General features: G+C 35.9%; 1 protein-coding gene across 2 annotated transcripts in view; it reads left to right on the forward strand.

The window, feature by feature from the left end:
• The window catches only part of ZC3H12C (zinc finger CCCH-type containing 12C), a 69098-nt gene that overhangs the window by 27314 nt on the left and 13982 nt on the right, over positions 1–27802 (forward strand). For both annotated transcript variants that reach the window (XM_068555838.1, XM_068555839.1), the window contains exons 2-3: positions 5883–6631; positions 24628–24767. In XM_068555838.1, coding sequence (XP_068411939.1) covers positions 5883–6631; positions 24628–24767 — 889 coding nt within the window. The remainder of the gene's footprint in view (positions 1–5882; positions 6632–24627; positions 24768–27802) is intronic.

The following is a 27802-nucleotide window of genomic DNA, read 5'->3' on the forward strand; positions in this document are numbered from 1 at the left end:
GTAAAATATGTCTGTGAAGCAGATGTGTTACATTTTTATATTCTGGAGTTATATAAATAATTACAGTTTCATAAACATTCACAAGGCATTAGGCATGTCATGTAATCGTTTGTACTTAAAGATAAGTTATAGCGTGTTCTGATATTTTGATAAACAATGAATTCCGATTTTATCTTCTTGTCACATTCTTAGGTTTCTTAAGGTGTCACTGTCAGACCTAGGTGCTGTAAAATGATAGTAAGGTTTAATAGATTTTTCCATTGTCTTAAAAATCTAGCTTGGGGAGATGGATTGCTATTAGATGTTTCAGCTTGTTTCAATTATGATGATTAAGTATTCAATTGCATTGTCAGCAGTTTCAGTACTCATGTATAGTTTCCAATTTCTTCTCTCCCACCTTTTTTTTTTTTTTTTTTTTGCTTGCATTAGTTTCAGATATTAGATTGAAGATGTCACTTGAAGAACCGTTGCTTTCAAGAGATCTGTAATGGGGAAGGGAGGAGACAAAGACTTTCATCTATCAGTTGGGAGGAAAAGAAAGAGCATAAAGGGTTAAAAAGAGGTTTTCATTTCTACCACATGCCCTATTGTGTGAACATATGCATAAGTCTATTGAAAGTTTTCAGAAGATGGGCAGGCCACCAGTTGCTGGTCTCCTGCAGTTCCAGTAGACATCTGTTGCCCCAGAGCATTAACCAATCTGTTCAAAGGGACATCCTTCTTTTGTTAGCTAGAGGGATGCAGACAACAGCACTCACTAAAGTACAGTGGTAATTAAATACACAGAGACTACAGCAGTAGGTATTTATTACATATTCATTATTTTATTTTCATTGTTCTCATACTATTATTACATTTGGATAACAATCAGAACCCACTTTATGGCATTGTTAACTTGATGTTACAAACAAACAAATTGATTTAACAAGCTTATGGTCTAATATTCTTGATTAATATGATGCTTTTTAGAATATAAAAAAAATTTTTACTGGATTTGAGATGAAGGATTATCTAAGTTATCTAATGAGAACTTTCAGAAAATCTCACTAAATGGCGGAATGTTTGTGTATGCAACAAATTTCTAGTAAATAGCCTTTATATCATAAAATCTGCTTTCAGCTAGTATAAAGCTTCCTTTTGGCAATTAAAATAATTGGTTACACTTTATCATCTATAAATGGCATCTATAGCATGACATTTTAGTTCTTTTTCAACATATAGTATTATGTGATTTTTAACTTATTAGGCCTTCAACAAGAAAAATTGTTTTAGTTTCTAGTACAATATTTGGAGGAAATCTAAAGCTCTTTAAGTGCAGAAATCTGTTTTCAGACCAATATATGTTTGCTCAGTACCTTTTGTGTTCATGAATATAGTGCAAAGGCCAATTATAATAGGTCTCTGATAACCTAAAAGTTAAGCCGTATTCTTGGAGTTTTTTGATAACTATGGGAATATAAACATTGACCTACTTTGTGTGTGAAACTTTGTCTAGGCTGCTTCATGAAATGAGGAAAATTACTCTTGTTAATAGTTGATTAATTTAAAGATTATTTATATACGTTTGCATTTCAGTAAATGGCAAAACTTAAAAGTCTAATTTAAAAATTTAAGCAAAACTTAAAAGTCTAATTTAAAAATTTAAGGAGAAAAGTGTTTTCTCCCTTGCATGTAATAGTAAATTTTGTGTTGTTATTGTAGTCTTTGCTAATCATTTTCAAAGTAATATTGATCATTTTTTTTATGTTGATCATTTTTAAGGCACTGAACAAAAATAAAGATCACATACCATTCTTTGTTCTAAGATATAATAATTCCTTGTTAAGTTTTACACATTACATTACGGAGTACTGCAGCCTATGAAGATATTTTTGTCAGCTTTTATATCTTAAGACTTTTGTCAGCTTTTAAATTTAACTTTTTGTGGAATGATTTCAAAATATTGACAATTTTTTTTTTTTTAGTGCCATATTAATTCAGGGAAATCTTTTTTTTTAACATCTTTATTGGAGTATAATTGCTTTACAATGGTGTGTTAGTTTCTGCTTTATAACAAAGTGAATCAGCTATACATACACATATATCCCCATATCTCTTCCCTCTCGCATCTCCCTCCCTCCCACCCTCCCTATCCCACCCCTCTAGGTGGTCACAAAGCATGGAGCTGATCTCCCTCTGCTATGCGGCTGCTTCCCATTAGCTATCGGTTTTACATTTGGTAGTGTAAATATGTCCATGCCACTCTCTCACTTTGTCCCAGCTTACCCTTACCCCTCCTGGTGTCCTCAAGTCCATTCTCTGGTAGGTCTGAGTCTTTATCCCCGTCCTGCCCCTAGGTTCTTCATGATCAATTTTTTTTTTTTTTTTTTTTTTTTTAGATACCATATATATGTGTTAGCATACAGTATTTGTTTTTCTCTTTCTGACTTACTTCACTCTGTATGACAGACTCTAGGTCCATCCACCTCACTACAAATAACTCAGTTTTGTTTCTTTTTATGGCTGAGTAATATTCCATTGTATATATGTGAGGGGTGATCTTTTACTAATTACAAGTGAATAAGGAAGCATTTTAGAGATTAAAGTTTTAAAAACCAAATCTTTACCATTTGAGTCAATAAAAATAAGTTATTTCAAATTTATATTATGTAATGGAGAAAATATATGCAGCTTATAGGCCTGGTAATTGAACTTATTTGTCCTTATAATCTGTTGGTTTATAGGAACTAAAAATTATTTAACTGCTTGTTTAGTACAAGATGACATTGGCTACCTCAAAGAAAGTTATCCAGTGAAATCTGGAAGATGAAGAGAGGCCTGTCAGTGTGAAAAAAAAGTTCAACCAAAATATTTTGAAAGAAAAGTTATTTTGCCTAACAAAATTAGGTGTACATTTTTTAAAGTAGTGTAAATCAAGCTTACACTTACACCTAATATTAAAAATCATGTTAGCTCACTTGGAAACATTATATTTAAATAGTATATATAAATTATATGAATTATCACAAGTTCAAGGTGTGTGGTATTCACTAAATACATTTGAATACAAATGACTTTTATCTAGTTTAATATTATAAAAAGCAAACAATGGATAATCCCATTTTTCTCCCTATTTAATCATTATAGCCATATAATAAAATTACATAGCAAAGCAGATTTACATAGTGTCACCAACACTTTTTTAATATTAGACTGAAAGTGATACCGAAAGATTTAAATGTTGGGTTGGCCAAAAAGTTTGTTCAGTTTTAGGTAAAAATAGCAGACATTTCTCATGTTCGTGAAGAACTTTATTGAACAGCGTATTCACTAACTGAACGAACTTTTTGACCAACCCAATACGTTTTTAGGGTGGATAATTTTCAGTTTAAAAGCTTTATAATATCTGGTTTTGCTTCTTTGAAAAATGTGAAAATTATGAATTCACTATTCTTTAAACATAACATTTCATTCTAATGTTCCCCACCGGCTCTGTTTTTCATAAAGTATTAATCTTGTTTAAAACAGTCCAAAAGAAAAACACTACAGCTCAATATTAAAATAATATTTCTTAGTTCAGTTCAGGGATTTGGTCAGTGAGTCATTATCTTGAAAAATTATCTCACAACAGCACTTATGCAAAATCCAAACTTTTCAGGGGAGATCAAAAATGTTGCCCGTTAAATACACTTCCTGCAGTCAGAGCAGATTGTGGGGTTTACAGAACAATGATGTCGGAGCTTCCAGATTGGCTTGGCAGCTGCATTGTTCTCAGAGGGTAAACCAGGCGCACTTAAGTCCCAGTCTCTTTTATAGGCTTTTGTTCATACCAAATTATTCTTTTACTGTGCTAGCATTCATGATGGCACGTTAAAAGAGTACCGCTTAGCAACCAGCTCTGGTTGCCAGGCAGCCCAGCTTCCAATAGGTTTTCCTTGTTTAAGATACTTTTGGTGGGAGCTCTACCAAGGCCACAGTGCAGATTTTTCTTTTTAACTGTATCCCTTTATTAGTGTGCTGTTGTGATTTGTTGCTTGCATTATGGTGTCAGTATATTACAGTAGTTAATAAATCACTGAGTATTAAGATTTGCTTTCAAAATTGCTTCCTTTAATTCTAATAATTGGGCTCATGCATATCCATGTTAATAGAAAAAAACTGAAATGGTTACAGCTTCATAATGGAGCAGATGGATATAGAGGTCTCCCAAGGAAAATTTCTTTTTATCAGTTGTGCAGTCAGGAGCCAGGAGAGTGTGATGTTTCTTTAAAACTAATGAATGCTATATTAGTAGAACAATGATGTTAAATTTATCTGTCTTCTCAAGGGATAAAACTGAAGAAACTCCTGTAGAAGTGTGTAGGAGTTCTACACTGAAGGAATTTTAAGTGTACTGTTTTCAAGCTAAAGATTCCATGGTCTCTTCTCTATCATTTACCATAGTTAATACAATTTATTTCATTGTATAGAAATACTGCACTCTCTAATAAGTTCACTCTAATGCATTCAAATGTGAAACTTCTTAGAAAATCACTTAGCATTTTCTCTTAACATTTATATAATAGCTCCTTTCTAGTGTAAATAAGATGTTGAGGAGCTGTAGAATAAAATGTTTTTCCAATTTTCTTTTTTAGGTTATTTAAATAGGTGTTCTATGACAGTCTCATATTCAGCTACCACTGGCTTACTTATGTTATCCATGGGTAGAGCACTGGAATTGCCTTAATAAGTAAACTACTGATGTGCATATAGTCCTTACAATGAAGCACAAGAGAAAATAATTTTATTTTGCTAACCTGGTCCTGGTAGAGAAATAACAATTATTCCCAGTAGACTTATAGGAAAACAGTAAAACAGCCAAAGCATTTTAAACAGTAAAAGCATTCCTGTAGGGGGAAAGTAGAATAAAAGATGACTTTTTAACCAAATGCAGATAATAATTAGCTAATTATCTAATATAATACAGAAGTATTTTCTGCCATAAAATTCAAGAAATTAAGATAACATTTATTCAGTGTACTTAATTATTTGCTGCTAATTTTATTTAGCAGCAAATATAATTATAGGAATATTTCATTCCTATGCTTTCTATAAATGTGCATAGAATAAGAGCTTTTTCCCCTGGAATGAAATAGACTGTAGTCCCTGGTACTTAATAAGGGTAGCACAGTGTTGTATTCTGTTACTGTGTTCAGGATTTACAAAATAAAGATTATTAGGGCAAAACTGTTCATCTCTTAAGTGGAATATAAGTCACTTTGTAGTTATTTCATTCCTTGTTGGCTGTTGTAGAATGCGTGCTCTTTCATCACAGTAGTACTCTAAATCGTTTTTGAAAGTCTTTAGATTGTTGTTACGCTTGATCCAAATTAACAATAACTTTTAAATTATAATAAGGTAATGTTTTCCTTTTCACATGGCTTTCTCTTTAAAAGAATTTTTGCAAATTTTTGTGAATTATTTTAGAAAAAATGTACATAACCTGTCATAGCACATCTAAAACAGGCTTTTTTTATAATATTCTGTGTGTCACTATCGAAACATAGGCCTTTCTAACTGTGGGAAAATCTCTTCCATCAGGATTGAGAAGCATCATGATATAGTGGGGAAAGCATGGGTTTCGGAGTCAGACAAAACTGGGTAAAAAATCCAGTTCCACTACTTATTTACTTTGTTGCCTTGGAGGGAATACTTAATTTTTCTAATTCCAAACTTCGTCATCTGAAAAACAGGACATGATACTATCTTGGAAGGGTGTTATAAGGGATGAGAGGATGTAGACAAAACAAAGTTGATATTCAATAGTTTGGTAATTCTCTCCCAACTTCTTTATTGAAATAGAAATGATACTGAAATATCATTCAGTAGATATGAAATTCTAAATATTTTACATTTTCCTCTAGGAATGCGGGGTGCTTTGCATTCGAGAATACAGAAAAAACAGCAAAGTGGAGTCAAGTACACATAACAGCTTCATGGGCTTGAAGGATCATCTGGGGCATGACCTAGGCCACCTTTATGTGGAGAGCACTGACCCACATTTAAGTACATCTGTACCTTGGTCAATGGTAGAAAAACCAACAATGGATAAAGTTAATTCCGGGAAGGAAGAAAAGGAGGTGTCTGAAGAGAATGCGAGCTCTGGTGACTCTGAAGAAAGCACAAATTCTGATAATGAGTCAGAACAATTGAGTAGCATTTCAGTAGAGCCATGCTTATTAACCAAGACTCACAGACAACTATGTAGGTCTCCGTGTTTAGAGACTCACGTACTCAAACGCAGTGAAATTTTGCAAGACTTTAAACCTGAAGAGTCTCAGCCAACCAAGGAAGTGAGGAAACCCCCGGATGTGGTCCGAGAGTACCAAACAAAACTGGAGTTTGCACTGAAGTTAGGTTATTCTGAAGAACAGGTTCAGCTTGTGCTAAACAAACTTGGTACCGATGCTTTAATCAATGATATTTTGGGAGAACTTGTCAAACTTGGAAATAAAAGTGAGGCCGAACAAACAGTTAGTACAATTAACAGTATAATGAGGGAAACGTCTTCCCTGGAATCTCAGCGGTCTGAATCTCCGATGCAAGAGATTGTAACAGACGATGGGGAAAATCTGAGACCAATAGTTATCGATGGCAGCAATGTGGCGATGAGGTAAGTGGGGAAATCTTCACTCGTTATTACCAAACAATCTTTAAAACATATTTCTAATTCTGTGACTGTTTCTTTTCTAACAGTCATTAACGTCAAGGTTGTTCTGCATCCCAACATTAGCTCCCATATTTCTAATTGTGTCTCTCTTAGTTCTCTCTCTACTTCCAGAGCCGTCAACCACTCTTACCTCATTTGTCCCTAAATAAAAGACCTCCTTTTCCCTAGTTATGTCTTTTTTCTTCCCCCCTCATCTGGTAAATTACTATGGTATAAAAATTAGCATATATTCCCAGTATAGTGTTAAACATTAGTTTTAATTGAAGAGCTTGAGTATGATCATATTGAATAACTTTGGAACCTAGAGAGATAAATGGCCTATTTCTATACAAAGTCAAATAACCATAAGATAAAATCCCAGTTCTTTGAGAAAATTATTTTTATTGATTTCAGGAACAAATCAAAGCCATAATTTCAGAGGGTTTTTTGTTCCATTTAAGAAATGTAATTCAAAAATAATTTTTTAGAAACTGGGGGAAAAAAACAAAAGCAAAGCTTCCAGAGAAATTTTTTTATGGATTTTGATGGCTAAAAACGTAAAGTGCATCTAAATTCAATTAGTATATAGTTAACTGCCCACAATGTTCAGAATACTGTGGGAATATAAAGATATGGAAAGGCATCAGTTCTTCTTTCAGAAAGCTTAACATTTCATATATTGTTTCTCAAGGTGACCTGAGGATAGCTATCAAAGAATCATCTGGGGAACTTGTTCTAACTAGTGTACATTCTAGAGCAGTGCTGTTCAATGGAAATGTAATGTGACGCACATACATCATTTAAAATTTTCTGGTACCTACATTAAAAAATTAAAAGAAACAAGTGATAATATGAATAATATATTTTATTTAGGTTAATATAGCCAAGATATTATTTCGATGTGTGTTCAATAAGAAAATTGTTAATGAGATATTTTTGCATTATTTCTTTCATATTAAGTCTTAAAATCAGATATCTTACACTTATAGCACATCGCAATTCAGACTAGCCATACTACAAGTGCTTAATAGCCACATGTAGCTTGTGGCTACATATTAGACAGCATAGTTCTAGAAACCTACCAAGTCCACACACAGACCTACCAAGTCTAGATCAAGGTGTAGCCCAGCCATCTCCTTTTGTAACAAATACCCCCACTAATAATGATGCCTACTAAAATTTGAGAACCACTGTTTTTTAGGTGATAGCAGCATTTCTGCATAGAGTATGAGAAGGACCAACTTGTAATCCTCGAAATAATACTGCTTCCACCTGATGGAAAGGTTATCTTTCTTTCATTTATAAGCAAATGAGATTTGCAGTATTTAAATTACTTGTCCAAGGTAAAACATAATTCAAACCCAAATATGTCTGACTTCAGAGTCTATACACTTTTCATCATAATGAAAGGTAAAAACAAACTGAAAATGTTCAAGCCAGATCTTCCAAGGCCTTCAGTGCCAAGCTAGAGAATTTAAACTTGGCTCCAATCCAAAGGTAACTGAAGATTTTTGAGGAGGGTAATGTCAAGAGTAGAGCTGTGCCTTAAATTGATAATCTGGCCATGATATTTAAACTGGACTACAGGAGATAGGAGATAAATTTGAAAGCAAACAACCCTTTCTAAGGGAGTAAAAAGGGCCTTAAGTGTCACAGAGGTATGAAGTGTACATACAACCTTGAGAAGTCCTTCAGTAAAATAACCTCTCTGTTGTCTAATCTTTCCCAAATTTAGCTATGAAATGATTGTTTTTTCTTGTAATAATCCAGAACTAGTGAACAGTTACCTTAGCAGAGTGATAATGAGTAAAGCCAAAACACCATGGAATTACCAAGCAAGAGAGTAATGAAGGAAGGTAATAGGTCCTGGAGAAACACCTACAACCATAGCCATATACCAAAAGCACCAGAGAGGTTCTTAAAGGGCTCAACTCTTGGAGAATCTGATTCAATGGGGTATAGTAGAGCCCAAATAACTGTATAGTATTTTTAAGGTGCCAAGGTATTTCTGATGCATAGCCAGTGTTAAGAACCATTCAACATGGCAAGTGTGGATATCAATAGGTCAGGAGGTAGAAGAAACTGATGATCCAGGGAAAGAGTAGTGTGAAAAATACCAGTCTTAGAAAAAAGTTTAGTGCTAGTAAAACCAAGAGACATACAAATGCCATCAACTCAAGGAAGCGGAGGCTTTAAGGAGAGAGTATCCTGTGGGTAGAATTGAAAAAAGATCCAGGGACATGACAGCCAGGAAATCATTGTCTTCAAGAATGCCATATGGTGTTAAAGATAGAAACCCAGTTACAAGATGTCAAGAAATGAAGGAATAGAGCTAGACTGTTATTCTCGAAAGTTGACAGAGGAAGGGAAGAAAGAGGAGTAAGAGTTGAGAAAGGATTTTTAGTTTTATATAGAACAGAACTATATAAGCTGAGGGGATGGGGGAAAAGTCTCCACAACAGCAATAATATGAGAGTTTAATTTTTGAAGCAAAGTTCTCTGAAGGAGGAGACAATCAAAATACAAATAGAGAATCTGGCATTGGAGGTAAATACACTTTGGGGTAGTCAGAAGAACACCTTGGAGGGGAAAAACAGCATCAGACTTATAAAACTTAGAGCCCATAGAAGTGAATTTTTTTAATGGATATCATTTAGATAAATGATGTCACAGTTGGAGCAACTCACATGACTGAAACCTAGTTCCCAGTGGCAACTGAAAAGTACTTGGATAACTGAAAATTTGCATAAAACTCTAAACTTTACTTATCCCACATGATGAGATACAAAAATAAATGGCATAATTAAGGCATTTCAAACAATCTACTATATGTAATTAGAAAACACTTCCACCCCCACGCTATTTTGGCCCCATTCTGTTTCTTTTGCTATAAAGACAGGACAATGCACTTCATATGTTTTAATCTGACATGTAACCTGAGATGCTTCAGGCATTGCAGGAGAGAACAAGTTGACAGGAAATTTTATTATAGCAGCATTATACTGTCAGTCACAATGAAATGTCATACCACGTCCATAACTTTGAAAGTGCCAGAACTCATGGAAATGTATAGTAAACTTTTACATGCTGCCACTTATGAGATCTACATAAAGTAATAAAAGTCATTTAGAAATGCATATCTACTTCAGATTCAAAATCTTAATTTAACAAAAATGCAGAGAGATTTTACCCATTTCCTGTTGCATAAAATATAACAAACATGCTTTTACTTTTTAAGTTAATGTCCTACTCATGTTACTTTAGCAAACCTATTATATAATAAATTTATATACATCATAATAAATTATAATAGGTAAATGTGAGGATGAGTTAAGAATAGAGTACTGTTTTATTTCCTTTCTGATTTCTCAGGCAGATATATTCCACATATAAGATGAATATATTTTAGTTTCATTTAAATGCTAGCAGTGGAACTGATATAAATGATTCTTTAGATGTAAATTAAAAGTAGGAAAGAAAGGCATTTTATTAAAATTACCAAAATGGACTTTAAAAAACAATTAATTTTCTACACACTACCTTTGTGATTCTGAGTAACTTGTTTAAACTCTCCAATCTCAGTTTTCAGGACTGTAAAAAGAGGAACTCATCTTGCAGGCTTGTTATTAGAATTAAAGATAATTAATACCAAGTGCCTGGCATGTAGTAGGTGCTCAGTAAATTACAGTTATTATTACATTAAAGAGCTAGATTCTATATTTTAATCCAGAACATAATAACTAATGTAATGAAAACTTAGTTTTTCAGATTTTTTTTTAATAAATTTATTTTTATTTTTGGCTGTGTTGGGTCTTCGTTGCTGCTAGTTGCGGTGAGCGGGGGCTGCTCTTCGTTGCAGTACACGGGCTTCTCACTGTGGTGGCTTTCCTTGTTGCAGGGCATGGGCTCTAGGCGTGCGGGCTTCCGTAGTTGTGGCTCGCGGGCTCTAGAGCACAGGCTCAGTAGCTGTGGTGCATGGGCTTAGTTGATCCACGGCACATGGGATCTTTCCAGACCAGGGATCGAACCTGTGTCCCCTGCATTGGCAGGCAGATTCTTAACCACTGCGCCACCAAGGAAGTCCCCGTTTTTCAGTTTTTTTATTCAACACTTAACAAACGGCAGTTTAGCAGTCCATCCTATGATCTATAGGTATATTTTAATTCTTTATGTTTATATCATCAATTGTTTTCAATGATTTCTATGGTTTCATAAAGAAGACTTGGGCTCTTAGATCTGGGTGACGCCCAAATTGCCCAGGGACAAGCCATATAACCATAATATACAGCATAGGTCCCCAAATTGCAGGAATCCTGTGTTGCTTTGCAGGAAGCATGCTTCTACTTTCAGCTTATTAATATCTCTTAAAAATGTGCCACATTGATAGAAGTTCTGGGTAAGTTGGTGAATACACAATTCATTCAAAATTGACAAATACCTAGGCCGTAGTCTAGCATAATTTGTGATAGCTATTTCAATGTGAGGTATAGGAGCAAAGAGGACATAAGTATTCAAAAATAGAAAACAGCAAACTAATAAGTTTAGATAAAGCCCTACACTTTTGCACAAAAGTACTTGGTTTTTGAAATATGAAACAGAATAAATTTATATTTAGTGGAACTGGACTAACTAACAAGTACTGACAAAAGGCTACAGTTAATTTTAATGCTTAAAAAAGCAAAAACAAAAAAAGCCTCTCAGTAATTTAGCAAATTGGTCATTCAGCAAATAGGCTTCTTTCCATAGTAGGGCAGATACTTCATAATATAAGTATACCGTGAAATGTATACTCCAGATATAGAAACAGAAACAAAGCATAAGTAATATTTATCATATTTCTGAAATGAAATTCTCATGATATTGTGATTTTTATTTCCTCCAAGTAGCTTTACAATTCTTCAAAATCTGATTCTCTTAAACCTGAGGTAGTTTAGCAATGGAGTATAGAATGATTCTCTATCCACATGTATCCAATAGTTTAAATTCATTTTTCCTTAAGAGAGTCCAGTGTTTTAATTTACCCATGGTTTTAGGTTCAGATGACTTGTTCTGCCATTAACAAAGTACCATCTTGTGAGCCGTCAGGGATGGGAGTGTAAGTTGGATGTTGGTGCTCTTGGATTCCTAGAAGTCCTTGATTTCTTCAGTATGCTTCCATGACATAGTCACCTGACTTCATTAAAATTACATCTCCATATTTCTACTTCAGCTTCTACCAAATATGTGAAATAAGAGTGGTGAACAAGAGAAAACCCAGAGCCTCATCACTACCTCTACACCATGTGTAGCACAAATTCTCCAGTTCCGTGGGATGGAAGCTAGGCACACCAGCCTTCTCTTTTTGATATGAACAAACTATTGAGATCCTCCCCACCCTGACTCCCCTGTCATTGCAAGTCCTCTCTCTTGGTCGGTGAATCCAGGCTTTTGGTTTTAGATAAAATCTCCTAACTGGTGGGTAGGCCTTATTGCTGCATGTTTGGGCAGAGTATTAAGATAGATATTTTGTTTGCTAAAAATCTTAGGTGGACCACTTTTGACCAATAGGATCCATGCTTGTATTGCCTCTGTGTTAATGATGGGGAACCATGAAAAGAATTTAAGCAAGGGAAGAGTGGCGTATCACATTTACCTTTAAGGAAGTTCACTCTGTAGAGGAATTTAGAGAAGGATTTGAGCACTAAGACTGCAGACAAGGAGACCTACTTATATTTGAAAATATATGCAAAAGTTAAATTGTGGACAACTCCTGGGAAAAGAAGAATATTGCTTTTGTATACCAGTCTAATGGCAGAGAGTACATAAATAAAGCAACCATCTACCCCTCAAAAAGACTCGTGTTAGAAACCAGCTGGTGTTGTATAAATCTGAATCTTAACTGGGGTGTAGAAAAGCACTCCAGGTAAATCACTGAAGTCATTTTCTTAAAGTTTGAACAGAAATCAGATATAGTCAGATTATAGTGTCAGAACATGAACAGGAAAATGCGCAAGTTGTAACAACTTTTCTTTATATCAAGAATTGTGGGCTAAGCCTATATATTTATAAAATATGAGCAGAATTCAGCAGTCTGTATAAATAGGATTTAATTTTTATTTATTTATTTATTTATTTATTTATTTATTTATTTTATTTTTGGCTGTTTTGGGTCTTTGTTTCTGTGCGAGGGCTTTCTCTAGTTGCGGCAAGCGGGGGCCACTCTTCATCGCGGTGCGCGGGTCTCTCACTATCGTGGCCTCTCTTGTTGCGGAGCACAGGCTCCAGACGCGCAGGCTCAGTAGTTGTGGCTCTCGGGCCCAGTTGCTCCACGGCATGTGGGATCTTCCCAGACCAGGGCTCGAACCCGTGTCCCCTGCATTGGCAGGCAGATTCTCAACCACTGCGCCACCAGGGAAGCCCTAGCAGTCTGTATAAATAAGATTTATTTATCTCGATTAATCTTTTTGAAGGTACAAAGGCTTTTATGTATCTAATCTGGTTTGTGAAGTTGTATGGACTTGAGAACTCTTTTCAGTGTGAATTAGAATACTGAAGACCATCTTGCCTGGGCTCCAAAACTTGCCTTCAATTGTTTGATGCGTTTGCTGTCCTGTTGCCTGTTTACCATTTTAGTACAGCCCTGTCTCACAGTTAATAAAATCCTCCAGGACACCTAGTCCAAGTTTTTGGTTTAGATTACAGGTGTGAGACTACAGCTTGCCAGGGTTCATTCAAATTTGGTTTTGGCTCTCAACAAAAATGTATCAAAATTATGTGCAGTAGATCTGCATGGTCCAGTACGGTGACCACTGGCCACATGTGGCTGTTGAGATTTTCAAATGTGTCTAATCCAAATTAAGGTATTCTGTAAATGTAATATACATACCAGATTTTGAAAACTTAGTACAAAAATATGTGAAATATAACAACTTTTATGCTGAATATGTGTAAAAATGATCATTTTTGATACATTGAGTTAAATGAAATATATTACTAAAATTAATTTCACCTACTTTTTACTTTTTAAAATGTGCTATTCTAGGTCATTTTAAATTATATTTGTGGTTCACATTATACTTCTATTGGGTAACCTCTCAGTGAAATGTTTTTTAAGTTCCAACTTAGTGGGGGCTTAACATCAATTAAAAGACAGCTTGATTTCCCTCTAGATGAGTGTCAGCGTCATAGGTACTACTTACAGGTTAGTTGGCAGGGTCCCATTTCTCTTATTGTTTTAAAGAAAATCCTTACGTAATATGAAAGGAATCAGAGAATCAGAACTAGTTTTTTCTGTTGTTTGATTATATCAGTGTGGAGTCTGACACAGACAGATGTTAGTTCTGTTCTACTGCTTCTCTTTATAACCCTAAGTATATACTTCAACCTGTCATCATTCATGAATTTTCATAGACCAATGGTCAGTAAACTTTCCTGTTATCTCAAATATGCTTATTTAAACCCTAACCTAGGAAATAACAACATTAATAATCCTATTACATAATGAATAAAGTTAATTATAAGTCACCTAACTAGTGATTGTAAGAAATGGGAAAAGTCACCCAATTATAATAGGAAAAAAGTGATTCGAGTTTTACGTTTTCTACCTGTCTTAATATTGAAGACATTATTACATCTACTTAACAGGTATGTTCTGTTCAGCATCTTTAGACTAATGACCCACTTGGATCTAGATTAGCTAGATGTGCTTCCTATTATTGATTTTGGCTTCAAATTGTGGACCTTATAAGGTGAGGACATCTTTCTACTTTCCTTTTTCCTTATCCTTTCCCATTCTCAAAATTCTCTTGGCCACACTGCTCTTGTGTCTGTACCAACTGGAGGGTAATAATGAACTTTCATGTTAAGACTTCCACTGTAATTTTGGTGTTGAAATTTTCATTGTCCTAAATCAGTAATTTTCAGACTTTTATTTTCCTTTGAAGCGGTACAATCCTGCAAATCTTAAAAGGAAGCCCAGTATTTAAAACAAACAAAAACATAGTATCGTTTGAATTGGAGGGTATAAGTGGGGGCTGTGTTTCCCACTTAAAAATTCCCTTCATTGCTCCCTAGAAGGGCCTCTGGGATTTCTATTTGGCACACAACTTGATAGACCTGATTAAATTATCTGTAACAAGGGAGTTTATCTGTAACAAGGGATTTAGTTTTCTGGGTATATTGCATCCTGACCACTAGGTTTAGGTTCAAAGTGATCTTGGTGTAGTGGGAAAGAGATCAGAGATTAAAAGTTCGGTAGCTATAAGAGTGACAAAATAGGCATAAATCACTCGTTATGAGCCTTCAATATAAAAGAAAAAGTTCTAGATGCCCATGAGTCAGCACATGGAATTATAGATTCTTAAATACAATATGAAATTTAATTAGACTACAATAATAGGAAGGAAAATATTCTCTTATTTCCATATTGAAGATGATATCCAGCTGTACTCCTGTCTCCTTGCTTAAGGGAAATGGTATAGATGTAGGAGAATTTCTTCTTAACAATCATTAAACATTGCTAATGCATTAGTATTTGAAAGAGTTCTTTAAAATTAAAATCTATTTTCATGTATACAACATGGTTTATGTACAATCAGGCCTAAAAATTGAAAAAATAAGTCATCAAGTATTTGAAGAGCACCTAGGTGTATTAATAATTTAGTGTTCGATAAATATCTATTATTATTATATTAATATAATATAATTATATAAGCTAACTATATCTAAACTTAAAGGACTTTGGTACTAAAGATTCAAATACGGTTTTCTAGTTTAAAAGGATACATTTTACTCATACTGTTCATTGTAGGCACTTCACTGACAAACTTGTATCCTTATCATTATACGCAGTTTGATATAATGACCCATTAAAGTCACAGAAGTTTTATAATCATACTTGAATCTTCCAGTGAAGGGTGTAGCAAACTTGTAGGTCAAGTTTTTGATTTAAATAAAAGATGATATATCGAAGGTTATAAAAAAGCGATGGATTGTTTTTTTGAGTCCCCTGATACCTTGATCTCTTTTTGGTTTTTTTTTTAAAAACTAAAACTGTTTAGTGATCTCCACATATCAAACACATTGATCTAAAAAATCACAGTTTACCATCAGTAGTGAGATTAAAGCTATTAAAGACTTACTGGTTTCATTTTCATTCCAAAGCAAGCTCTTTTCCATTTTCTAAAAATTAGGACCAAAGGGACATGAGAAAGTGAAGGCACTAATATTTGTTGAAGTCTTCTATGTGCCAGGCACTCTGCTCAGTGCTCTGTGGATGTTACCTTGTTCAGTTCTCACAACCCTGTCATATAGGCGGGATTATCTCCGTTTTAAATATGAGAAGATTGAGGTTGAAAATAAGTAACTTGCCAAGGTCACACAGAAATGTACTAAAGAAAATACTTAAACTCATGTCTAATTCCAGACACTGTTATTTTCACTGTGTTGGCCTACTCATGAAAAGCCATCTCTCTTTAGTAGTAATGCTAGTAGTAGTATTAATAGTACTAATACCGTCATAATAATTAGTAGTGCTAATTTACTATTAGTAGTACTAAATATGCCATTCTAGGTATGATCGTTACAATTAGATTTTCGATGAGTTATGGAAAAACTTTTTAAGAATGGCTTTCCTTTGATCATATAAGGGATATACTTATTACATAAATATAAGAAAATAAAAATCAACTATGATTTCCAAGGTTCTTTGCAAGCATTATAAGTAATATGTTAATTCAAAGCAAATACTCAAACTAGAGCAAAATCAAATTTGAGGAAATAAAAGATAATTGGAAAAAGACTCCTTATTTCTCTTTTTTTTTTTTTTTTTTTCAATGCCATGAAAAGAATTAAAAAGAAGTAGTCCCCTTTAATACATGCCTTCATTCCCTTGTTAGATTTCTCCATGTTTTTCAATTTGCTCCTGTCTACCACGGGAATATAACAGTTATAATTCTAAAATAACCCTTTCTATCCTGTGGTTAACCTAGTTAATGATGTGTGTGTATATAACTTAACAAAGTGTAATACATGAAATTATGTTTCCTAGACACAGCAAATGGAATGGTTCACCCATTGTCCCTCTCTTCTAGGTCCTGTATTGAGGCAAGCTACATTAAAGTCTGTGGTTCCCTGAATTTTTCTCTGCATTACAAAATACACCTTTGTAATCTGTTAACCATCACAGGTGACTAATTTAATGGCACATAATAAGCAAGTGTACTTCAGTTCTCTAGTGGGAAGTATATATGATGTTTTTATAAGATTTAGCAAATATCATATTAGTTTGAGTGCTTATGGAATTGCCCTTCTGTTGAAGACAGAAAAGTAGAACTGAGGGGTTTTCAAATTTGTTGCAGTGGTATATATGACGAGATTAAAGATAATCCCATTAGATACAAGACAAAGTGAATTTACAGAATAATAAAGTTATGATAGTGAAAATCTTATGAAGAATATGTTTGTCAAGATAATTTGCGTTCATTTTAGCTCCCCTTAGTTTCCAATTACTAGTTCACTAGAAGGTGCATATGTCGGAAACTCCGAGTGGGAGTCCCTGGATAGAAGAAATGGGGCTTCAGTTACCCCAGTCCAGACCTTAGTAGCCCTTTTCACAGCTTGCAAATTAATTTCATCTTATTGTCTGGAATAAGCTCTACAATGAATTACAGAAATCTGTTTGGGAAGTTGCAATGACTAATAAATCAGCAATTAGTTTTGCACGTGGCATATTAGTTGTGAGATATTAGAAAACCTCTCATTCAAAATTTGGCCCATAGCATGGCAGACCCCTAGCACATATTTACTCTCAGTATAGATAAGCACATATTCACTAACTCAGGTGGCTTGTCTCCCAGGAGCTTCAAAAATCCTCTACCTGGAGTCCAGAATATGGTAGCCCTTAGTTTATACAGGAGATCTCTTCCCAACAGATGAACAGCATTAAGGGACAAGAGAGGCACGTTCCTACAACAGAGGACCTATTTGCTCAGGAATCTCAGATGAGAAAGAACAGGTAGAAGGTTGTCCAGAGATACCCACAACTTATATGTTTTTCTGGATGTAGGTGAAACAAGAGAGGTCAGTAGAAATCGCAGAATACATGCATGGTTCCAGTATCTACAAGAAAGGACAGGAAAATATTAAGGCAGGAAAAGGAAATATATATAAGGCTTTTCCATTCCCAGCTCTGAAGCTCCTCTATTAAGTCAGTTTTGCTCATTAGTTTGCACCATTTGCTAATTGTTTCCTGTCTGATTTCAAGCAGAGAGGGGGTGTCTTCTGATGGAGATGGTAAAGTTTCATAGGTAGCATCCCTTGTATCTTCCTCAGTCTCTGGCTGCGTTCCTTTTCCCAACATCCTATCTTCTTACAATAGTAACGTACTGACTTTTCATCGGCAAGTCCTATCTTATTTGTTGGTAGCCCCAGAAAAGTATTTGCTCCCTGTGTGAATAAGTAGGCAGGTAACACTGCAATCTTGAGTTTCTTTTTGTCTTCACCTTTCTCCATTTTTTTCCCCCAAACTGGATTACTGTTGCCAATACCTGAGAAACTGTCTATTTTTTGACAGGCAGATACCTTTTCTCTTACTTGTGCTTGCAACAAGGCTACCACAGAAGTGGAGAGGATTAAGAGTCTATTCTGATCCACCCCCGTATCCATGCCCATTCATTTAGAAAATGCCTTGGTGAACCACTGATGGAAATCGCTGGGAGACTCATGCAGCAGCAGCCCTGCAGCTTCTCTCAGACCACCTTTTGCAGAAAGACTGCAAAGTCTCCCATCAGCAGTGCCTCGCAATGGGTGTCCTAGGTTTGAGGAGCAGCCAGAGCTGTTGCAGAAGGTGCCTGAAGCCATGACACTCCACTTGCCCCATCACACCTGTTCCATTAGTCAAGCAGACTCATCCAAGGCAACATTCCTTGGATGTTACAAGTAGGTGTCCAGCCTCACACCCAGGGCTGTAAACTGAAAACATGCTGTAGAAAACCTCGGCACATTTTTGCAGATCTTTCCAGGGCACTGGAAAATAAGTCTTAAGATGGATATCAGCTAGGGGAAAGGGATGTGGTACCCTTACCACATCTGATCCACCCAGCAGTACTGGATAACTTCTAAAGGGTATTTGAATCCCTGTAGCTCCAAAGGGAGAAGGCTGATTTTCTCTACACTGAGATGAAAACTAAGTTGGTTTGTATGGCACTATAGCTTCAGGTTCATGTTGCAATTTAAAAGCCTGACTCCTTTTGTTTCCCCTTCCCTCCAAGTTATCAGGGAAACCATTTGCCCACCTGATGCCTTCATTCTAAGACAGTTTTCTTATCCAGATTTTCAGACTCCTTGTTCCTTCCTCTTAATCATTTCTGCTTCCCTAGCTGTTTTGCATGTTGAGTGCTGTAGGGGGAGTCTTGGAGGTGGACTCCATACCAGAACATTCAAATAAGGCCGGCAATTCTCCCTCTTCCAAAGGGAAGTTATCCCCGGATCCTGAAGTCCTTGGGAACCATCTGTCCAAGAAGGCATCATCTCCTCTTTCTAGGTCCCAGATAAGGCAATGAAGGGTGAAGGGGCGTAGAAGGAACAATAGCAGAGAAGTGTTGAGAACCTGGAGAAACAGAAAGGTGCTTTCAGTTTCTCAATCTCTTCCTTCAGTTTTTTTAATTCATTCTTACTGGCTGTCCAGTTCATTCTTTCATTTATTTCCTGAGATCCAGAGATACCAATAATCCTTTTATTTTAAGTAGGGTTTTTCTAAAAATCTGTGTCAATATACCAATTTGTCTACTTCAAATGAGCCTTCCTCTGGCCATTGCAAAGCAGGATTTTTATAAACGTGCCTATTCACAACATGACAGAGTAAAATAAGCCCTTTAAGAAAGAGACCTGCTGGCAGGCTCCTTATAGTTTTCTACATTAAAGCCAGTGTTGAATCACACGCAACCGTCAAGCCTCTATTACCCATTTTGCTCAGCAGGAGCTCAGAATTAGCGGTGAGAGTTTGGCATTTTCCCTGGGAACCCAATCCCACTGAGCCAAAGTAGGCAAAGGAACACATTTCAGCAAACATCCAGGGTCTCCAACCTAATCAATGGTGGCTACAAAGCCTCTGACAAATTCACCAGCAGAAGGACTCACTTGAGGTATACCATCCTTGTTGCCAAATTGTTGAAATACCAAAGAAATGGAGGCCCACAGGAACATGCCAATTCGTAAATATAGAACTAGCTGTTTTTACTACTGAGGGACAAAAACCCTAAATGCATGCAGATACAGCCTGTAAGGTGGCTACAGAACTATAATGAATTTTCTTCTCTGTTTATGGAATTAGAGCTACAGTTCGTAAACATCATCGTACTCTTTTAGTAAACACTCAACAGACGGTTAATTTGCACCAGTAGCTACATTGTGCTCACTCTGACATCCTGTTTTTCATAATTTTTGTTATCAGGCTTACTCTTTTTATAATTCTTTATCAGAGCCTCCTACCCTTGCCCCTTATATAGTAACCAGCACATATGATTAGTCACATCCTTCAACACGCCTCCTAAGGTTAGGTCAAGTTCAGTCTCCCCCAGCCTCTCCCCGTCTGTAAGTCCCACCTGCACTTTGGAGCCACCTGGTAAGTTGTCTGCTCAGACTTTTACTGTTACTAGGGATGATTCTGGGCCTTGGCAGCTAGCAGGGACTTCCAAGACAGCAGCAGCCATTCCAGGGGTTTCCTAGTGGGCATTCATTTGTTTGGCCTGATCAGGAGAGGATTGGTTGGGGAAGTATTGGACACCCAGGGACCAACCCTACACATCCCCACTTGCCTGCTTCTTTCTGTCCCACCCATAGAGGAGAAGACATTAGCCTGCCCCCACGTGAGATCTGAGGCTGGGCCAACTGCTGATTGCTTTAAATCTGATTTCAAGTTACTGTGGGGTTTTACTCTACCTGGATGTGGAATTACTATGTTTGAGAGAAAACACGCCTTCACCTTTATAAAGTATTGCCAAATTGCTCTCCTGAATAGTCATACCATTTATACTCCCACCTGTAATGTATGAGTTCCTACTTTCACACATCCTTGGCAACATCTGGTGTTTGCAGACTTTTATTTTTTCCAGTATGATGGGTGTGAAGTGGTGTCTCACTTTAGCTTAATTTGCATTTCTTCACTGTTGAGCATCTTTTCTTATGTTTGTTGGTCATTTGGGTTTCCTCTCTTGAGAATTCACTGTTCATATCTATTGCCTTAAAAAAAAAAAAAAACTGGTTACCCTTCTCAATGTATAGGAGTACTTTATGTGTTATGAGTACTAGTCTTTATCAGTCCTATGTTTTGCAAATACCTTCTTCTAGGCTATGGCATTTTTACTTTTTTATGGAGTCTTTTTCATAAAGAAGTTTTATGTGCTCAAATGTATCATTCTTTTCCTTGATAGTATGTGATTGTGTCTTCTTTAAGAAGAATTTCCCTATCTTGACATGAATGTCTCCTTTAATTTCTTCTAAAAAGTTTTACAGTATTTTCATATTTAAATCTTTGATCTATATACAATTTATTTTTATGTATGGTATGAGGTAAAAATACAATTTTATTTTTTCCACATAAATAATCAATTTCCCTAGTACCATTTGTTAAATGATCCATCTTTTCATCTATCTGTAATGACACTTTTATCATTTATACACACGTGTATGTGTGTATGTGTGAGAGAGAGAGATCTTAGGCTCACTTGTCTGTTATATTTTTTCTGTTTTTTAATTTTTGCCAGTAAAACACCGATTGGATTTCTGTAGTTTTATGCACAAGTATTGATAGCTAGTGGGGAAGTTCCTCCTCTTTTGTTCTTCAGAATTGCTTAACTGTCCTTGGCCTTTTATTTTTTCAACTAATTTTAGGATCAGCTTCTCAAATTCCATAAAAAAATCCCTTTCAGGATTTTTATTGGGATTTCAGTACACTTACAGATTAATTTGAGAATTGCCATCTTCATACATTGAGTCTTACCATCCATGAAAATGGTATATTGTTCCTTTCATTTAGGTCTTCTCTTACTCCCTTTACAACAGGTTTTCAATTTTCATTTTCTCTATAAAGCTCTTGGGATATCTTTTCTTCTTTAGATCTGTTTCGTTTTTGTTACTATTACAAATGGCGTCGTTTTTAAAATTAAAATTTTAAATTGGTGTACTGGTATAGCAACACTAATCTTTAATAACATATTGTCAAAGAACATTATATGATAGATTCTCGATGTCTGTTGAAATCTGTTCTGTGGCCTAGTGCACAGCCAATGTGTTCTTGTTCCATGTGTTCTTGAAAAGGTTTTCTCTTTAATTTTGTTCAGGGTTTTGTATATGTCCATTAGATCACCTGTAATCGATTATTCACTTGTCTGAATTCTTACTAAATGTTTTCTGCTTCGCCTGTCAATTAGTATGATTGTGGATTTGTTCATTTCTTCTTGTCATCCCGTGATCTTTTGCCTTACACTGAGTTCACAATTATTATAGCTTCCTTGTGAATTGTTCCCTTTTTACTATTATGTAATAACTTTTTACCCCTGGTAATGTTTCTGCCTTAAAATATATTTTTTTCTGATATTAATAGAGTTTTCTGTTGGTTTATGGTATGAGTAAGGTAGCAGTTAAGGATGTGTTTAGCTGCAAATAACAGAAAACTTCACTACAGGTTTTTAAACAAATGTCGGGGAGGTATTTTTTCTCAAATAACAAAATCAGAGATTGATGTGGATCCATCGACAGTTGATATGGTTCTATTTGCCATTCACAGTGTGGTGCCTCTCATCCTCTTGCTTGCGTTCTCCCTAGGAGGTTTTGTGGGAAGGGGGTGCGGGGCTGTGGGCAGAGGGGAAGAGCGGATAATGGGAACAACCTGTTGTCAGTGTCGCACATGGTATAATACCTGGGTTAGCATCTGTAGAATCTTTGTCCCATGTTTGTAAGTGGTTTGCTGTTTACACACAGTTTATGAAAGTTCTTTAGTTAGAAGATGGAATCTTCTCTTTCTACAGTAAAATGTGACGGTTGTCTTTACCAAGTGAAGTCACCTGGAAGAAAATGCTTATGCAGTCCTCTGTTTAGAGCCAGAAGCAGTTAAATTCTTAAGTCTCAGTAAACCAAATGTCATGATGACTAGCAAAGCATAATACATTTAGATCTCAAAGCATTAATGCAAAATAAAAATATACTTGGGTCTTAGCAAGTTGAGTTTTGTATTTAGGAATAATTAGTATATATATTCTCACAAGAGAATGCCATCATTTTTTTATTTTTTATTTTTTATAAATTTATTTATTTTATTTATTTATTTTTGGCTGCGTTCGGTCTTCGTTGCTGCGCACGGGCTTTCTGTAGGCGCGGCGAGCGGGGACTACTCTTCGTTGTGGTGTGCAGGTTTCTCATTGCAGTGGCTTCTCTTGTGGAGCATGGGCTCTAGGGCTCTCAGGCTTCAGTAGTTGTGGCACACGGGCTCAGTAGATGTGGCTCGTGGGCTCTAGAGCATAGGCTCAGTAGTTGTGGCGCATGGGCTTAGTTCCTCCGCAGCATGTGGGATCTTCCCTAACCAGGGCTTGAACCTGTGTCGACTGCATTGGCAGGCAGATTCTTAACCACTGCACCGCCAGGGAAGCCCCAGCCATCATTTTTTATATTTTTTCAGAAGACTGCTTAAATTTCAGTATTTTCCATGAAACCTAGCATCACTCTGTGTCATTTGCTGGGGCATTGTTGAGGCCATCAGGTATCCCTTCTTTCCAAGAAAATGTGCCTCAAACTCCCCCTTCCCTTATCCCTTTCTCTGAAACTTTCAGTGCATCTGATTTCACCTCTAATCTTGCCCCAGACCATTAGGACAGGTCTATGGAACATGAACGGTTTCTGAGGTTTGCATTTATAGCCTTCAATACCTATAAAGCAAGTTGGTCCATTTCTGTTTTGTCCTTCAAACATGAGTAGTCATATTTAGATAGTTTTAGTGCTTCCCAGGGGACCACTAGAACAGTATATTAATATACCTAATGTTTGATTTGTGCTAGAAGTTAACAGAGCATTTACTTACCTTATTCCATTCAGTGCACCTTAGCCCAAGAATAAAGAATGTCTGTCTCCATTATAGATAAGAGTGGAGCCTTCAGTGCTCAAACTGTAAAAAAGTGTACTTATTGCATTCAAAGCAGGAGACTGTTTCTTTTAAAACATTAAAATAGTGTTACTTTGAATTATTAGGTTAAACTACACAAGCAAAGCCTGGTGCTAGATAAATATTTATTGAATGACTACACTTTTAGTTGGGCATTTTCTTTTAGGCGCTAAAACTGCTAATCCAATTTTGAATGCCCTTTTGTCATCATTAATCCTTGTGCAACACAATATTGTTAAACAGAAACCAGGTGTCTTTTCACTGAAGGACGGAAAGTGTTTCTTGTATGAGATTAAGCATTGAGTTTTTCACTTGAGTGCATGTGTGTATGTTGTTTTATATTAGTCACCTGATAAATTTTGTGCATTGCTTAATCACTGGATTGAAATATACACATACGAACTCTTGAAAAGGAAGAGTTTTTAGAAACTCTTAAGTATTCCATTCCACTGTTTTTACAGATATTTTTTCTATGTGACTTCTTTTTTACATTTGACTGAAATTACTCTCACTGTGGCTGAGGCCCGTTTTTCCCTCTCCTATCAAAACGAGCCTGTATCTTTCTAACTAGTTAACCTTTACAACCTCACATTTGAAAACTCACTTTTCTTTATTCTTCACGCAGTAATCATCCCAGTTTTCTTTTTGTTCCTCACAGATTTTCCACTCCTCGGTTATCTTAATGTTTCTCTGAGCCATAAAACTCTATCTTAAATTTGAATTTCTTATTAATATTTTAATTATGTTATCACATCTGTTTACAAATTTGAATTAATGGAGTCAAATTTAGGTTTTGTTGTGTTTTAAGTGTTCTAAAATAATCTTTTAGCCATGGAAACAAAGAAGTCTTTTCCTGCCGAGGAATAAAATTAGCAGTGGATTGGTTTTTGGAAAGAGGCCACAAGGATGTTACCGTCTTTGTTCCTGCTTGGAGGAAAGAGCAGTCCCGACCTGACGCGCTCATCACAGGTGAGCCCGCAAGCTTCCGTGTGTACCTGAGCCAGTGTCTCGCTGAATAATCTGTGTGTCTGCTTCTGTTTACTAAGTTTGTGTGACTGCCACATTCACTTGGGTGGGACATTAAAGTTATTTTCGAGTTTAAAAACTATTGGGTTATGTTAACTAAACAGTAATTCTTGCTACATAAGCCAGTTCTTCTTTTTTTTAATTTGGAAACTTTTTACTTCAAATTTTGTAAAAATTCTGACTTCTAGAGACATGCTAGGAGTCAAGAGACCTAGATTCAAATTCCAACTCTGCTAGGTACTGTCCATGGCACTTTGAGCAGCACACTGACCCTCTTTGGACCCCAGTTTTCTCATCTGCTGTATGAAATTAGGTGGTAATCAAATTCTAGTGACTGCAGATAAGACCTGTGAGATCCTGGCAGCATGCTGTCTGGTGTCAAGTAGAGGAAATGACTCGATCCCAATAAAAAGTATCAGTATTTTGCATTATCGTGTAATTTTTAAATGTATGAGTTTCAGGCAGAGGTGTCCCCTGTAACTGTTAATTATTGCTGCCCAACATTTTGCTCAAGTCAGTGATTCTCAACTGGCATCCAACCCTTCCCGCCCCTCTCTGCCCCAACATTAACAAAACTGAGGAACCTGTGTGAAGAAAACTACAGCACTTGTCAAATCAATGCAATCCCTATCAAATTACCAACGGCATTTTTCATAGAACTAGAAGAAAACATTTTACAATTTGTATGGAAACACAAAAGACCCAGAATAACAAAAGCAATCTTGAGAAAAAACAAAAAAAAAACGGAGCTGGAGGAATCAGGCTCCCTGACTTCAGACTATACTACAAAGCTACAGTAATCAAGACAATGTGGTACTGGCACAAGAACAGAAATATAGATCAGTGGAATAGGATAGAAAGCCCAGAGATAAACCCATACACCTATGGTTACCTCATCTATGACAAAGGAGGAGAGGATATACAATGGAGCAAAGACAGCCTCTTCAATAAGTGGTCCTGGGAAAACTGGACAGCTATATGTAAAAGAATGAAATTAGAACACTCCCTAACATCATACACAAAAATAAACTCAAAATGGATTAAAGACCTAAATGTAAGACCAGACACTATAAAACTCTTAGAGGAAAACATAGGCAGAACACTCTTTGACATAAATCGCAGCAAGATCTTTTTTGACCCACCTCCTACAGTAATGAGAGTAAAAACAAAAATAAATGGGACCTAGTTAAACTTAAACGCTTTTGTACAGCAAAGGAAACCATAAACAAGATGAAAAGACAACCCTTAGAATGGGAGAAAATATTTCCAAACAAAGCAACTGACAAAGCATTAATCTCCAAAATATACAAACAGCTCATGCAGCTCAATATCAAAAAAGCAAACAACCCAATCAAAAAATGAGCAGAAGACCTAAATAGACATTTCTCCAAAGAAGACATACAGATGGCCAGCAAACACATGAAAAGCTGCTCAACATCACTAATTATTAGAGAAATGCAAATCAAAATTACAATGAGATATCACCTCACACCGGTCAGAATGGCCATCGTCACAAAATCTACAAACAATAAATGCTGGAGAGGGTGTGGGGAAAAGGGAACCCTCTTGCAGTGTTAGTGGAAGTGTAAATTGATGCAGCCACTGTAGAAAACAGTATGGAGGTTCCTTAAAAAACTAAATATAGAGCTACCATATGACCCAGCAATCCCACTACTGGGCATATACCCTGAGAAAACCATAATTCAAAGAGAGACATGTACCACAATGTTCATTGCAGCACTATTTACAATAGCCAGGACATGGAAACAACCTAAATGTCCATCAACAGAGGAATGGATAAAGATGTAGTACATATACACAATGGAATATTACTCAGCCATAAAAAGGAACGAAATTGGATCATTTGTAGAGGCGGGGATGGACCTAGAGACTGTTATACAGAGTGAAGTAAGTCAGAAAGAGAAAAGCAAATATCATATATTAACGCATATATGTGGAATCTGAGACAATGGTATAGACGATCTTATTTACAAAGCAGAAAGAGAGACACAGACATAGAGAACAAACGTATGGATACCAAGGGGGAAGGGGGGCTGTGGGATGAATTGGGAGATTGGGATTGACATATATACACTATGTACTATGTATAAAATAGATAACTAATGAGAACCTACTGTATAGCACAGGGAACTCTACTCAGTGCTCTGTGGTGACCTAAATGGGAAGGAAATCCAAAAAAGAGGGGATATATGTATATGTATAGCTGATTCACTTTGCTGTACGGTAGAAACTAACACAACCTTGTAAAGCAACTATACTCCAATAAAAATAAAAATAAAAACAAATGGAGTGACCACCCACCATGTACCCCAAGGAAAGATTATTTTATTTTTATCTATAATTATTAAATTTTATTAAATTAGAATAAGAATCCATAGACAAGTTATGGTGAGCCCAGAGCCATGGACTCAGACCCTAGCCTATATAAACTATAGCGTGGGAAGGGTAGGCATAATTCTGTCAGCAGTACCAAGACATTGGATTACTCTTTGGAAAAAATATACATATTTAGATCCTTATCTTACACCATATAACACAGATGGTTGAAGAATTAGTTGTCAAAAATCTCCATTAGAGATTATAAATAGTCTTTGAATGGCTGGGGAAGACCTTTGTAAAATTAAAATTTTTAGAAGAAATTATGAAGGGAAAGATAGATTTAATTGGATCAAACTTCTGTATTTTGGGACGTTCTCTTAACAGTGAGAAAAGTTTTTATTTGCTTAAGAAAAAGTACAACACATAAACAAAGAATCCATGTCCTGAACATGTAAAGAGCTCCTACACACTGATAAAACAGTATATAATTGGTAACATAGTAGGAATAGACAGTTCATGGAAGAATGCAAGTGCCAAATAAGAGGGAAAAGTGTTCAACCTCATTAGTAATTAAAGAAATGAACATTTTAGGGCTTCCCTGGTGGTGCAGTGGTTAAGAATCCTCCTGCCAATGCAGG

Source organism: Eschrichtius robustus, chromosome 11, assembly GCF_028021215.1.
Source record: "Eschrichtius robustus isolate mEscRob2 chromosome 11, mEscRob2.pri, whole genome shotgun sequence".
Taxonomy (NCBI): domain Eukaryota; kingdom Metazoa; phylum Chordata; class Mammalia; order Artiodactyla; family Eschrichtiidae; genus Eschrichtius; species Eschrichtius robustus.